Raw genomic sequence first — 13791 nt, forward strand, 5'->3', positions numbered from 1 at the left:
TGAAATAATAAATTAGACAGGAGCAGTGTTCCCTCTAAGCTGAGTTAGTGTGAGCTAGCTCACAGTTTTTTAGCCTCCAGCTCACATATTTTTGTCTTAGCTCGGGAAGGATGGCTCCAGAGCGAACTAATTTATACAGCAGCCAAATTGCTCACTCACAACTTTAATGCCAGTAACTCACAAAGTAGAATTTTTGCTCACAAGACTCCGCAGCTTAGAGGGAGCATTGGACAGGAGTACATAGATAAGCCCTTAATCACTTTCATTTCAATGGTATGTGGTATGTGTTTGCTGTCTAATTTTCTACATATTGTGTAGCCAGTGTCAGAAATCCACACTCCCTTGAAATAAATGGCAGAAGTTGTGTGGATGAGGATAGCTGCAGATTGTCTGTTAACTCACTCCACCCCTTTCCTTCAAGATGGTAGTTTCACAGCAATGGAAACTGAGGCCTATGATGCAATCCTAAACGGCATTATACTCTTCTAAGTCTATTGAAGTTAGTGAGTTCATACTGCTAGTTTTCTAGTCAAGTTTATAGTTTATCAGTTGACCAGATTTTATTACATGATGCCTTTCTTCAGTCAGTTTTCAGCAAATACAGAAAGACATTCCAATTAGAGGAATGAATCACCATGTCTTTGGAACACAGGTCAGCTTATATTTGTTAAAACCTCTGAGCTCAGGTTGGCCTGCAGGCAAAAGGGTCTCAAATACCATACCATGGAACAGGGGTCGTTTCGTAGAAAAAGAGCTAGGGGAACTCATTAGCATAACTCATTAGCATATGCCACACCCCCTGACATCACCGGAAGTGTGCCATAAGGCCACACCCCCTGACATCACTGGAAGTGTTGGGGGCCCGGCGGTGGACCTGTAAGGCCGGCGGGAGTGCGAGGAAGCCCCGTGAAGGCCCTCCCTGGCCCCAGGCAGGCAGGGGTGGGGAGAGGCGGGGAGGAAGCAACTTACCCTCCCTCTTCTCCTGCCTCCTCCTGGCTGAATGAGGGCTGGAAGCGGGGTGGGTGGAAGCAGGGGGCGGGGCTTTGTTGTGTCCCCCCCCCCCCGCACCTCACCCGGGGGAACTGCGATCCCCCCCGAATTGACCTATGCCATGGAAAGACTTAAGCCTGACAACTTAAAGCTACTATCCAAAGTAGGCAATTTTAAACAACAATCTGATTCACTAGAACAAAGCTTCATATAAACATCACTCACAAGACTTGAATTTATGTAAACCACAATCAGATGACAGAAAGCCACTCAATGATGGGGAAAATGGTTGCATGTAGAACCATTAATAGACTCTATGCATTGTCTGTATTCTGATCTTGTGGCATTGAGGCATTGGCTGGGGAATATACTGCAGGCTGGGGTCCCTGCATGACCAAAGGGGAGTCCCCTTGAGGGGCTCTAGGGGGCAGTACAGCCAATCTTGGGGCTGGTCATGCCCCCCTGGAGGATGGTGATGGCTAGGAATAGTGGTTTCCACTGCTTCCGGCCCTAACACCCAGCCTCTGCCCTTGGTTACCCCCAACAGGCGGGTTGGGGAAGGTGCTGACAGCAGTTGGCCTGACAATCGCATGCACTGTCTCCAGCCTATGCTGCACCAAAGCCTGAGGAACCTGTAATCAATACAGTTGTGGCCTGATTTTTCTCAACATGGTGTTTCTGTGTCATCATCCTCTCCCCACCATGTGCTAGTCCCCACTCCAGGCACAAAGCTATCCTTTCAGAAATTTCTTACAGCATTTCTGCTTAAGGTCACCCAGTCACTCTGGTAGAAAACAGACAAAATGATGGTGTCTTTATGAGAATATAGCCCACCCACAGTGGTCTATCTGGGCTTTTTATTTCTAAAAAAAGAGTTATAAAAAGCTCTTTGTCAGCTGCTTGAGGCACAGAAAGACAAATGCCAATGCTAAGAGAATCACTTGAATGAAAAGCATACAGACCATACAAAACAGTTATTAGGAAACAAAGTGATCAAACAAGCCTGAGCATAATTGAAAGCAAGTATTTACTTATCGGTTAAGTGGATTCTGAACAGGCACACCAATCCATAGCCATTTTGAAACACAGTGGCTTATTCATTGCTATAGTAACCATGCTGTTGACCCAGATGTCTAAACCCATCAACAACATTTCAGAGTCTGGGGTTAAGATATTGTTAAGAGAAGTAGATTCTTTCTGAAGAAATGATCATTATATAATGGTATTTCCAGTGGTCCAAGGTTATACCCTATTCATGTTAAGTAACTTTCTCTTGTAGCTCTAAATTTTTGTATTCTGACAAGTTCTCATTTGCATCTTTTATTTAACTCTGGAAAGCAATTAAGATGCAATATAGGCAGAAAAATTGCTTTTTCAGAACAGAAGGCATAGAAGGCAAGTACTTTACTCCTTTGGAAAGCTAAAAAAACCAAAATGTTCTCTCCATTCACTAATTTTTTGGGCTAGAATGCATATTCAGTTATCTCAAATATGGCCCTATGCACAGTAGTACCACTTAATCGACTTTATTGTCACTGTTGATTATAATACCATTAATACCCAAAGTATTCTCTGTTTCTACTACAAAACATGCTAGAATAAGAAAATGCACTATTGATAAAGTGATATATTGTACCTGAATCCAATAATTGGACACTCCTTACAGATGTTGCACTTGGCTTGGTGTTTAGCGGTTTCAGCAGCAGCCACCCTATGTAACACTGGCAGCCATACCATGGACTGTGGTTCAAGTCTCATCCAGTCTAGAAACAAGGCTGCCTCAATTTCAGGCTTGTTATTGGCCTATGAAAGAAGGAAGAAACATAGAAACATGAAAAAAGACACGAATGTATCATATATATATATAAAATACTAATTTGTCTTTGCATCCCATTACCTTTTTTATGGTGTTCAACAAGAGGTGAGGAGGAAAGGTTATGACATTTTGCCAACAAATGCTTGTTTTTAAGCCCACATTTGCCAAGGTATTTATTTATTTGAATCATTTTATGCCACCTTTCCACCCAATAAGGGTCCCCAAGATGGTGCACATAAAAGCATTAAAACAGTCAAGCCATTTAAAACAAAATTTAAAATAATAAAATAATCCAATGAAGACACAGAAACAAACAATACCAGAACTACGGAGGCCAATAACAGTTACTTGGGGTATGCCACTGAAAGGAAAAGTCTTTACCCGCTAGCAGAAGATACCAATAGAGGAAGACACACAAATCTTCCTGGGGAGGGAGTTCCAAAGTTTTGGTGACATGACTGAGGCAGCCCTTTCTCAGGTCACCAACGTTTTAGCCTCAGATGGCATATGCCATAAATACATATAGAAAAAGATGAGGTTGTCACCATAATCCCACTGACTTTCTACTTGAATTAATTCTTACCACTTAAAATGTACTATATATACACTATATATACACTATACACACACACACTATGCACACACACACACACTATACACAATCTCAATTTATTAACTGAATTAATATGCACCAAAATAGTAGAAAAATACAATTGTTGCCAGAGGTGCTGCCTTTACTCTTGGGTAGCCCCAAAGCAGGGGCATCCCACTTTCTAACCTGAACCAAGTCCCCAAAAGTCAAGCACTCTCATCTTGAACCACAGAGTCAGACTGCAAGTACTCTGCAAAAAGGGATTTCATATTCAGGTGACAATAAGGCAACCTCAGAGCAAACTTCCAGCCTTCCCCCTCCACCCAGCAGAGATATGTTTATGGAATGACAATGCGTTCCACCAGGTGAAATATCTACAGTGCTAAAATCTATTCAGAGGCCACCTGGCAAATAACCCTGTCTCCAGTAATTTTTTGTCTGAATACTTGTCTTTCCTGCTCTGTCCCTTGGGATACCGGGATAAACTAATCAATCACTCAAATGTTTAGCAATCTAATCAGGGACCCATCTCCCATCTTTTGTCTGTATCTGGGAAAGTATTCAACTGCCTTGGTAGAACCATCAATGGTCATAAAATCCATCCAACTAACCCAGTACAGCCATCCAATCACCTGGCTTCTATTGTTAAAGCCAGACTCTGCCCCTCTGGAAGCTCATTGGTCACATCTAGGCCTTGCCCATCCTGATGCCACACACCCCTGGGACTCATCATTGTCCCAGGTAATCTATTGTTCTCACCTGGGAACAGCCCCCAGGGCCGCCCATTGGTCTGCATTGTTTTCCAATGTCTATATCCATGAGCACATGGCCTTAGACCGTGTGCTTCTGCCCTGATGCCAACTGGCAGTCTACCCCTAAACCCTTTGGGTTTAGGCCATAATCCCTTCTTCATGAACCTCTGAAATGGACAGGTAGTATCACTGACCCTCTGCTTCCTTAGTTCTGTATTGTGTGTGTGAATATTTGGTTATTGTTTGTATGCTTGAGAATATTTAGTAAAGAAATCATTATTTTAGCTACCCAGTCTTTGTGTCTATTCCTGAGTTCTTGGGAATTCTAACTCAGTATACACAGGTCTGATCCTATAGTTATGCCAATTGCTCATTAATATCATAATTCTCCAATCTATTATTAAGAAATAGAGCAATTTGGGTAACACATTACATGAAGATTTAAAATTACATGGATGAAAGCTTTTTAGGATCAGACAGTAAAGAACAGATAGTTCTCAATTGTTCTCTGAGCTTCTATCACTATTTCTTTAATACGCTCCTAATCCAGCCAGTCAGCATCTGAGGGTTTTACATAGGAAGAAATCTGTATTCCAACAGAACCTTACCAAAGTAACAAAAAGGAAATTGAAGTTCTTTCTACATTGTATGCTACTATCAATAGCGATGCTGTATATTATAACACAAAATTCATTATGACTTTCCCAGTTTATAAATTATTTGATATTACTACTCAATATCTATTGGTGGATAAATATCCTAAAGTTACAGAAATGGTGGCAGAGTATTTGGCTAACCTCCTGTTGGTAACTACCCCACTCAATCAAAGCCAGGGAACTCTTGATTGAGATTGTTTGAGATATTATGTCTGATGATATTGTTTTAACCTTTAAAACATTTTTATGTCTGGAATTACTGTTGGTACCTACTTTTATTCATTGTATTTTTCCTTACTTTATGCCATTAAAGGTTTCTGAACTGACTGACTACTACTCAAGTTCACCTTCTATTTCAGACATCTTTTTAGTGTTCATAAACTTGGATACAGTAGGATACAACAGCTGACTTTATGTACTGCTCAGAACCTCTATTTCTGCCCTACAAAAATTTAATTCATGGAAAAACTGAGCCATTTACCTCAGAATTTCTCAACCCCATTTTAGAGAAAATTGTGTAAAATCTGGATACACAAAAGATTCAGCAGTAGCTTATTTTATGATGAACAAAATTTCTTATTATGCTTGCTGTAAGATTATGATAAATGTTGGTGGTATAATAAATATAGGCCAGACATACTACCTATCTAGTATGGAACCTTTCCAGTCTTGTGCCATGCCCAGTTATGGAGCAGCTTGGGTCACCCTGGTGGATTTTCTGCACAGGAGATGAACAGAGGAAGTCAGAGTGCAACTCTGTTGATTCTCCTGGACCTTGCACTGGCTTTTGATACCATCAATCATGGTATACTTCAGGACTGCCTTTCCAGGCTGAGACTGGGAGGCACCATTTTGAAGTGATTTCAGTCCTACTTGGAAGATGGGTTTCAGAAGGTGATGCTGAGGGATTCCTGCTCATCCCCTTGGCCTTTGGCCTGTGGGGTCCCCACAAGGCTCCATCCTGTTCCTTGTACTTTTCAACATCTACGTGAAACTGCTGGCTGAGGTCATCTGGAGATTTAGGCTCACTTGTCGCCAGTATGAGGATGACACTCAGCTCTACCTCTTCTTCCGACTGATCCCAGATATGATGTAGAAACCCCGAACCAGTGCCTAGAGGCAGTTTTGGAGTGGATGTGAGATAATTAACTGAAGCTTAATCCCCAAAAGATGCATGTGCTACAGGATCACCAGGTGTCACTTGAGGCCAGAAGTGCCTTTTATCAGCTTTGACTGGTTAGCCAGCTGTCCCCTTTCCTGGGTAGAAAAGATCTGGCCACTGTACTGCATGCCCTGGTGATGTCTACATTATACTACTGCAGTGCTGCCCTTGAGAAGTGTTTGGGAACTTCAACTGCTGCAGAATGCTTAAACCGGGAGGTAGACTACAATGGGTCATAGGGACCATATCACCCCAGTCTTGATCCATCTACACTGGTTTCCAATCTGTTTCCAGAAACAAGTCAAGATGCTGGTGTTGACGTTTAAAGCCCTAGATCAGGGGTGGCCAAACTTGCTTAATGTAAGAACCACCTAGAATAAACATCAGATGTGGGAGAGCTGCAAGACATGAACAGATATTACGTATTTTTATTGGAAAATATGCAAATTTGCTTTTTATTAACATTGAGATTGCCAAAAGTAATAACAAAAGGGGTAAAAGTAGATATTGATAATGATATTTATTTGTCCAATGATGATATTTAGCTTCCCCAGCCGTCCTGCTGAGAACCGCACAATATGAGTGAAAGTGCTGCATGCAGCTCCCGAGCCACAGTTTGGCCACCCTTGCCCTAGATGGATTGGGATCAGCATACCTGAAGGACTGCCCAGTCACGAACCTACCTGACTGCTATGGTTATCTTCAGAGGTCCTGCTTTGGGTGGTCATGACTCCCTGAATCCAGGGAGAAGGCCTTCTCAGACATGGCACTAAAGCTCTGGAACTCTCTCCCAGGAAGATTCATCTGTCCCCTTCTGTTGCCATCTTCCGCCATCAGGTGAAGACTTCTTTTGTTTCGTTTGGCATTCCCTCAATAATCCTTCCTAACCAATGTTTTAATTGCTGTTTTTATATTTTGTTTGTATTTTAATTCTGTTATGAATTATGATGAGGGGTGATTTTAATGGTTTTAAAATGTGAGTCTATCATATATGTTATAATTGTTAGCCATTTTGGTGGCTCTTGTAAGAGCAAAAAGGCCGCCTTGAGCCAGTTCATACCGGTAAGGCGGGATACAAATTGAAAGCAAATAAATAAATAAATAAGGATACAAATTTTGTAAATAAACAATAAGTAATAAATCAATCAAAGGGAATACTGCACATTTGCTGCATAGGTTACTGGTTTTTAAAGACAATAGTATAAAAAAAATATAACCCCCTTCTATTGCTATCTTCTGACTGTGGGTCAAGGCTTTTTTGTTTCATCTGGCATTCCCTCAGTGATCCCTTTTTCCTACTCCATGTTTTAATGTTGTTTTTAAGGTTTTCTGTATTTTAGCTTACTCTGAATTGTTTTAATGATATGTTTTTGTTTGGTTTAAATGGTTTTTAAGACATGTTTTTATTATTAATTTTTTTTACATCTGTCAGCTGTTTTGGTGGCCCTGATGAAGGCAAAAAGACAGGGTACACATTTTGTTATGTATTGGGATTTAATCAGCCCTGATTGAATCACCCTGACTGAATCACCCTAGAGACTGGCTGAGCTTGGAGCACAAGAACAATAGCTGACCAGGACTCTGGAATAAACCAATCAAGTAGTAATGTTTTGTAAATAGCCTATCAGGGGAGTGAGTGAGTGTGGGGTGGGGTGTTTTGCATGCATATAAGCAGGGCTCCTGCCCTGCTAGAGTTGTCAGAGTTAAGCTGAAATAACTAATAAACTATGAGCTGATCACTACACGCGTCTCGAACCAAGTATATTTCACATTTTGTAAATAAATAAAAGATAAAGAATAGTAGTAATACTGTCCTAAACTTACACATACACTGGAAGAAAGATAGCATGCATCATTAAATTAATAACCAGATAGTAGGGATGGGCATGGACTGGACCATGGAACTAATATTTCCACGGACCGGGACACAGTTTGTGGTCTGTGAGCCCAGTCTGTGCATCTGCTGACATGGACCGTCTACTACTGTGCCAGGAGGTCCGTAGGTTCATGTGGGGGTAGGGCTTGCAAAACACGCTCCCTCTAAATGGCTTTCTGCAAAGCTGCTCGGCCTTCACGCGTGTGCTGGGTGGCTTTGCAAAATGCATGGCATATGAGTGAAGGCCGAGCGGTGAATTCACCCACTTGCAGCTCAGCTATCACTCACATGTTGGGCAGCTTTGCAAATGGACCCCAATCCAGTCTGTTAACGTTCGTAGTCTGCGGAGTCTGTAAAACCCACAGACCCATGGACCTCCACAGACTGTCACTTTTCTGGACCGTGTTCATCCCTACCAGCTACTCTTTCAATACTCATTCAGTACTCTTTGTCTCCTCTGCCTCGAATCGTGGTAACAATTTCCATTCTATGTTTTCCTCAGGTAAGTAAACAGGTCTCCAGGCATTACCAAAACAAAAAACAACAAACCTCAAAACAACCGTGTGCTATAGTTCCCACAAGATTATAACAAAGGGGACTGCGTTAAAGTAAAATGCATCTATTATGTGAAGGAAATACGTCCATACAATCCGTCAAAGGAAAATGCAGAAGCCAAAGAATTAATGTACAAAATTAATATACAGAAAGTCCGACACTTTTTCTAGGTGTTTCAGACCTCCAGTCCTTCCTCAGGAAAAAAAGAACAACTGCTGAGACACTCACTCCAGCTCCTTACAAGATAATGTTTTTCTATTACTTCAAGATTGGGCAAGGTCTCCTTAGCTCTAACTAGAAACCCTAAAGGCTGCTTCAGTGTATCAGGACCAACACATGCCTCCAAAACAAAAGACAAAGAGAAGACATTAAGAAGCAGGGCTGCACCTAATTCAGTCATGTTAACTGTTACAGAATGTATATCCTGGCTAAGCTTGACATTTGCCTGCTACTTGGTCTCAATCCTCTGCCCTTAAGAAATTGAAAAGCTGGATAAAAAATGGCCAGGAAAATGGCCTCCATAATAACCATCTAGGATTTCCCTACGAAAAATTCCTAGAACTTTGCCTGGAACTGATGTCATACACTCCCCAAATTCCATAGAATAAGCCTTACTGAACATAGTATCTGGCATTCAGACCTATAATCAAAAAACTTGCCCCCGTAATATCTCAAGTGCATCTTTAGCAACTAGCAGAACCTGTTGCTATTCGTATTTTCATTACCTACACACATGATCCATATCAATATCTGGACAAGCTTACATTTCATTTTCTGCCTTGAACTTTGTCCACTAGATCCAATTTGTATCATTTTAATGTCCTAAACAGCCCCATGTCAACAATCTAACTGAACATCCTTCCAAACACCCTCCCTCCAATACTAGAATACTTTCCACTTCAAGTTTATTTGGAATTGTCCTCAGATTCTGAACTACCCCTTTTGGCCCATCATCAGTCCGGAATACTCACCTGACCTTTGCTCTCTCTCAATCTTTTGTTTTTATACTCTGTCACTTGTCATATAACTGGGAAAAATCTGCCCAAAGATGTAAGCTTCTGCCTCAGATCACAACTGTTTGTGTACCTGGATTTAATTTATTATTATTATGGTCATAGACCAGCAATCAATACAATAAGAGGCAAATAAAAAACAGATAAAAGAACAGTAAAATTAGAAAACATAGTGTACCTGGATTATTTACTACTGCCTGGGCCCTTGCCTTGGTTTTTGGACCACACTGGATTTCAGGATCAGTAGTTACAGTTAGGGGCCTGCAAGCAACTTGGAGGGAGGGTGGATCCCACTCCCCCCTTTGCTTCCTTGCCCCCCTTCTCTAATAATCTTCCCCTCTTTTGTACCCTCTCCTCTTCTGTCAAGTCTTTCCCATCTCTCTTTCTCCCCTCCTCTTCTCTGTCCATCCATCTTCCCCATCTTTATTTCTCCCCCACCCCTTCTCTGTCAATCTCCCCTTATCTGTCAACCTACCCCCCCTCTCTTTTGCCCCCCCTTTCTCCGTCAATCTAACCCTCCCCTTCTCTGTCAAGAAAAGCACTCTGGTATTGACATGCAGTTATTGATATTATTTTGACTGCTTCAGACTTGCTATTTCCCAAGTGCACATATTTGTAGAATATGATTTCCTTCTACTTCACTCTACAGGAGTCTCTATATTCTCAAAGCTTGAGGACTCTTAAGGTTGCTTACTCTTGGTGTGATGGTAGATTTGAGGGTTTTAAAAAAATTGTGTACAGTATCTAAGGCAAAAACTCTTTCGGTTTATAGTAAGAGGTGGTGGAAAGAATGTAGATTCCATCCACTTTCAGCCATGAAGCTTGGGCTTGTCCTCACTCTGCTCATATAATTTATTTCACTGTGTTGTTGTAAGGGCATAGTGGAGGAAAGGAAAACAATGTACACTCCCCCATGCTCTCTGGAGGAAAGGCAGGATAAAAATATAATAGACAGGGCAGATAATGAAAGATCTGAATAACTGTTGGATGGTTCACTTCAGTTACACCATCTACAAAGTAAAGGCTGTGTAAAACGAATGAAATAAGCAAAACAGAAAAATTACTAAGCCTGTTTAGCAAAGAGATGGACGGAGAAAACTCTAGATGGGAAAGAAATTGGTGTACCACTTTCTGACTCTAGGTGACCTTGGTAGATGTAAATGAATGTAATAGTTTATAGAAATGTGTGTTCCAAAACCACTTTATGTCCCTTCTTTGTGTTATTTGTTATTCTAAATACATTAAGGGACTGTTTGTTATATATTATATGATACAATGACACTTTGTACTGAAATAATATTAATTTTTTTATTAAAAAGAAGAAATAGGATTTGAACTAAGACTTTCCAGTGTTTCAGTTCCATCAATTATCCCACACTGCTTCATTAAAGAGATGCCAGGGACTTATGAGATCTATCCAGGTTGTAGTGATGGTCAGATGTGCTTTTCAGAAGCTCTACCTCATGCAAAGGCTGCAACCCATTTCAAGAGATCAAGATACTGAAATGTTCATTCATGCCTCCAACATTTAATGGCTAGATTACTGTAATGTTATCTATGTGGCATTGTCACTGTTGAATATATGACCATATGAACATATAAAACTGCTTTATACAGTCAGATATAGCAGTATGGTATGTGGCGACCATTAGCACATCTCTAAAGCCTTAGGCAGATGATTAAGACTGCTTGAGGACGGGATGTGGCTCAGTGGTAGAGCCTATGCATTAAAAAGTTCCAGGTTCAATTTTTCCACTTCCAGTTACAAGGTGATGTTAAAGACTTCCAATTGAGACCTTACAGAGCTGCTGCCGGTCTGAGCAGACAATGCTGACCTTGACAGACCAATGATCTGATTCAGTATAAAGCTAGGGTTGCCAGGTCCTTACCTCTTGCCAGTGGGGGGAGCAAGGGAGCCTTCTGGGAGGGAGGAGGGGCTTTGCCCCCAAACAGTGATGTCGCTGTGTGATGCCACTGACACAATGACATCATGTGGAAGTGACGTCATCATATCAGGGGCATCACACAGTGATGCTCTGGTTTAAGGGCAAAACTCTATGGTTTTACTTCCATATAATGTCATTGTGTCAGTGACACTGCATGGAGAGGCTGCTGTTTGGGGGTGGTCGGTGGCGGGGAGAAGCCCCCAAAACTGGGGGATCTTAGCATTGGCAACCCTATATAAGGCATTTCATGAATGTTCATGTATCTTTTCTAACCTTATTACCCAAAGTCTTTTCAACTGGAGATATCAAAATTAAAGCTGGGGCCTTCTGCATACTGTGTACCCTGCAATCAAACTAGACACGACAAAGAATCCACAATCTTACTTGATTGGGTTAAAGAAAGCACACTGCACCTGTGCTCCACATCTATATTAGCTCCCCATTGTGCAGGTAGTATGATACAAACATCTGACCATTAATTGATTGAACTACGCACACACCAGAGAATTTTGTTTTATCACAATCTTTAAGATTCAGAGCATCCTCTTCACTATACCACCTTTGTGCAAAGACTGAGCAGCATGGGCACAGTGTGGGATATCCTCAGCGGCTGTTTCACAGTTGTAGAACTACCTTTCCCCAGAGGTCCATCAAACTTAAACACTTTACAGAAATATTTTCTGCTTGAGCTGGTATCCAACAGCTAGGCATGGGTTGTCATTCTAAATTTTATGTAACTTACTGTCTTTTCTTTTTCTATTGTATTTTTTGTCCTTAGCCATGGGGAAGCCCTCCCCTAGTTCAAATTAGAAAGGGCATTATGAGCAACACCAGGGATCTGGAAAAATTATGGTTTGGGTCCAGAAAGCTTTTTTAGTTATTAAAAAAAGAATGGATGAGTCACCTCGGCCACCAAAAATGCTATGCTGAGAATCATGGAATCTGCTTGTACAAAACCAACATAGGACAGGTACCTTAATAGGGAAGGGAATTTGGCAACATAGAATGAAAAAGCTGGCTTGATTCAATCCCATTTTTCTAAGAAGTTTTCAATTACTTATCACTGTCAGCCACCCCCTATGAGCGCCTAGTCAGATCCACCTGATGAAGTTCTCAGTCTAGGAAAGGTTACACCATAATAAATCTATTACTTTGTACAGTGCTATAGTACTATTTTTTGTTTTGTTTTGAAGTAGATGTGTGAATGTATTAATATATAAGTTAATTCATCCATACATTTATTTAAAACAGAGCTTTATATTTTGTATATTATATTTTTTGTATTTGTATATTTTCTATTTCCTTTCTCTTGATTCCTCTTTCTGCTTTCTTTTTGAATGCCCTATGAGGAAAAATGCCTTCAACTCGTGGGAAGAAAAATAACTTCAAAGCTGCAATCAATTTTTTTAAAAAAATAAATCCTCATTCCCTGGGATGAAGAATATACTTGTAGAAATAAGGAGCATTTTGCTGCCTCTTGAATGGATAATTAGAAACATCCCTCCTGTAAGGACACCTCTTCCCCCCACCATTCTCAAGGATTTACATTTCAAAGAAAGATAAGGGAGATTTCTCCCCTCCCCTTTATCTCTCAGTACTCTAAACATTGCATTTCTTTGCTGTTGTGCATGTCAGACAAGGTCTTTGTAAGGAAATCCAGCTTTAAGAAGCTGGAAATACAGATTCTAACATACAGATGCTGCTTGCTCTACCCTCATTCTCACCTCAGGACTACAAATTATTTCCAGGATTCTTATCAGCATAAAACTCCTCCCTTTCTGCTCATCCCTGTTATTAGCTAAAAGACCCTGAGTTGGTGTATAAAGAGGGGACTCAAAGACTTCACAACTGCTAGAAAATCTTTTATGGCAGCACTCAAAAGAACAAAGTGGAAGAATGAACTACTAGGGATAATTTCAAAAATATATACTGTGCACATAATATTTTGAATAATGTAAAATATGATGAATAACTTTCAAATATGTCTCAATTAAAAACAGTTTTAAAAGGAAGGCAAAGGAAACAATGCCTAAAACAAAGAACAGATTAAAAATCATAAGATGCATAGTACATTAGCAAGCTCTAATTTTTCCATGTTGGTGTACAGCTAGCATATCAATTGCAACAGGCATTTCTAACAGTGACCAATGCGCCCTCTACGCTGTGGAGTCTTGTGAGCAAAACTTCTACTTTGTGAACTGCTGGAATTAAAGTGATTTGGCTACTGCATCAATTAGTTTGCTCTGGAGCCATCCTTCCTGAGTTAAGACAAAAATGTGTGAGCCAGAGGCTAAAAAACTGTGAGCCAGCTCACACTAACTCAGTTTAGAGGGAACTCTGACAGTGACTCCTGTTTATCAAATAGCAAATCCAAATCCAAGAAAAATCTCAGCATACAAATCTTTTCAGACACATGAACACCAACCCCTCAAA

At 40.7% G+C, this 13791-nt stretch overlaps 1 protein-coding gene across 6 annotated transcripts in view; it reads right to left on the reverse strand.

The window, feature by feature from the left end:
- The window catches only part of DMD (dystrophin), a 284775-nt gene that overhangs the window by 51016 nt on the left and 219968 nt on the right, over positions 1–13791 (reverse strand). For all 6 annotated transcript variants that reach the window (XM_015406249.1, XM_015406246.1, XM_015406251.1 and 3 more), the window contains one exon: positions 2627–2793. In XM_015406249.1, the coding sequence (XP_015261735.1) occupies positions 2627–2793 (167 nt within the window). The remainder of the gene's footprint in view (positions 1–2626; positions 2794–13791) is intronic.

This window comes from Gekko japonicus, unplaced genomic scaffold, assembly GCF_001447785.1.
Source record: "Gekko japonicus isolate JY-2015 unplaced genomic scaffold, Gekko_japonicus_V1.1 scaffold1357, whole genome shotgun sequence".
NCBI lineage: Eukaryota > Metazoa > Chordata > Lepidosauria > Squamata > Gekkonidae > Gekko > Gekko japonicus.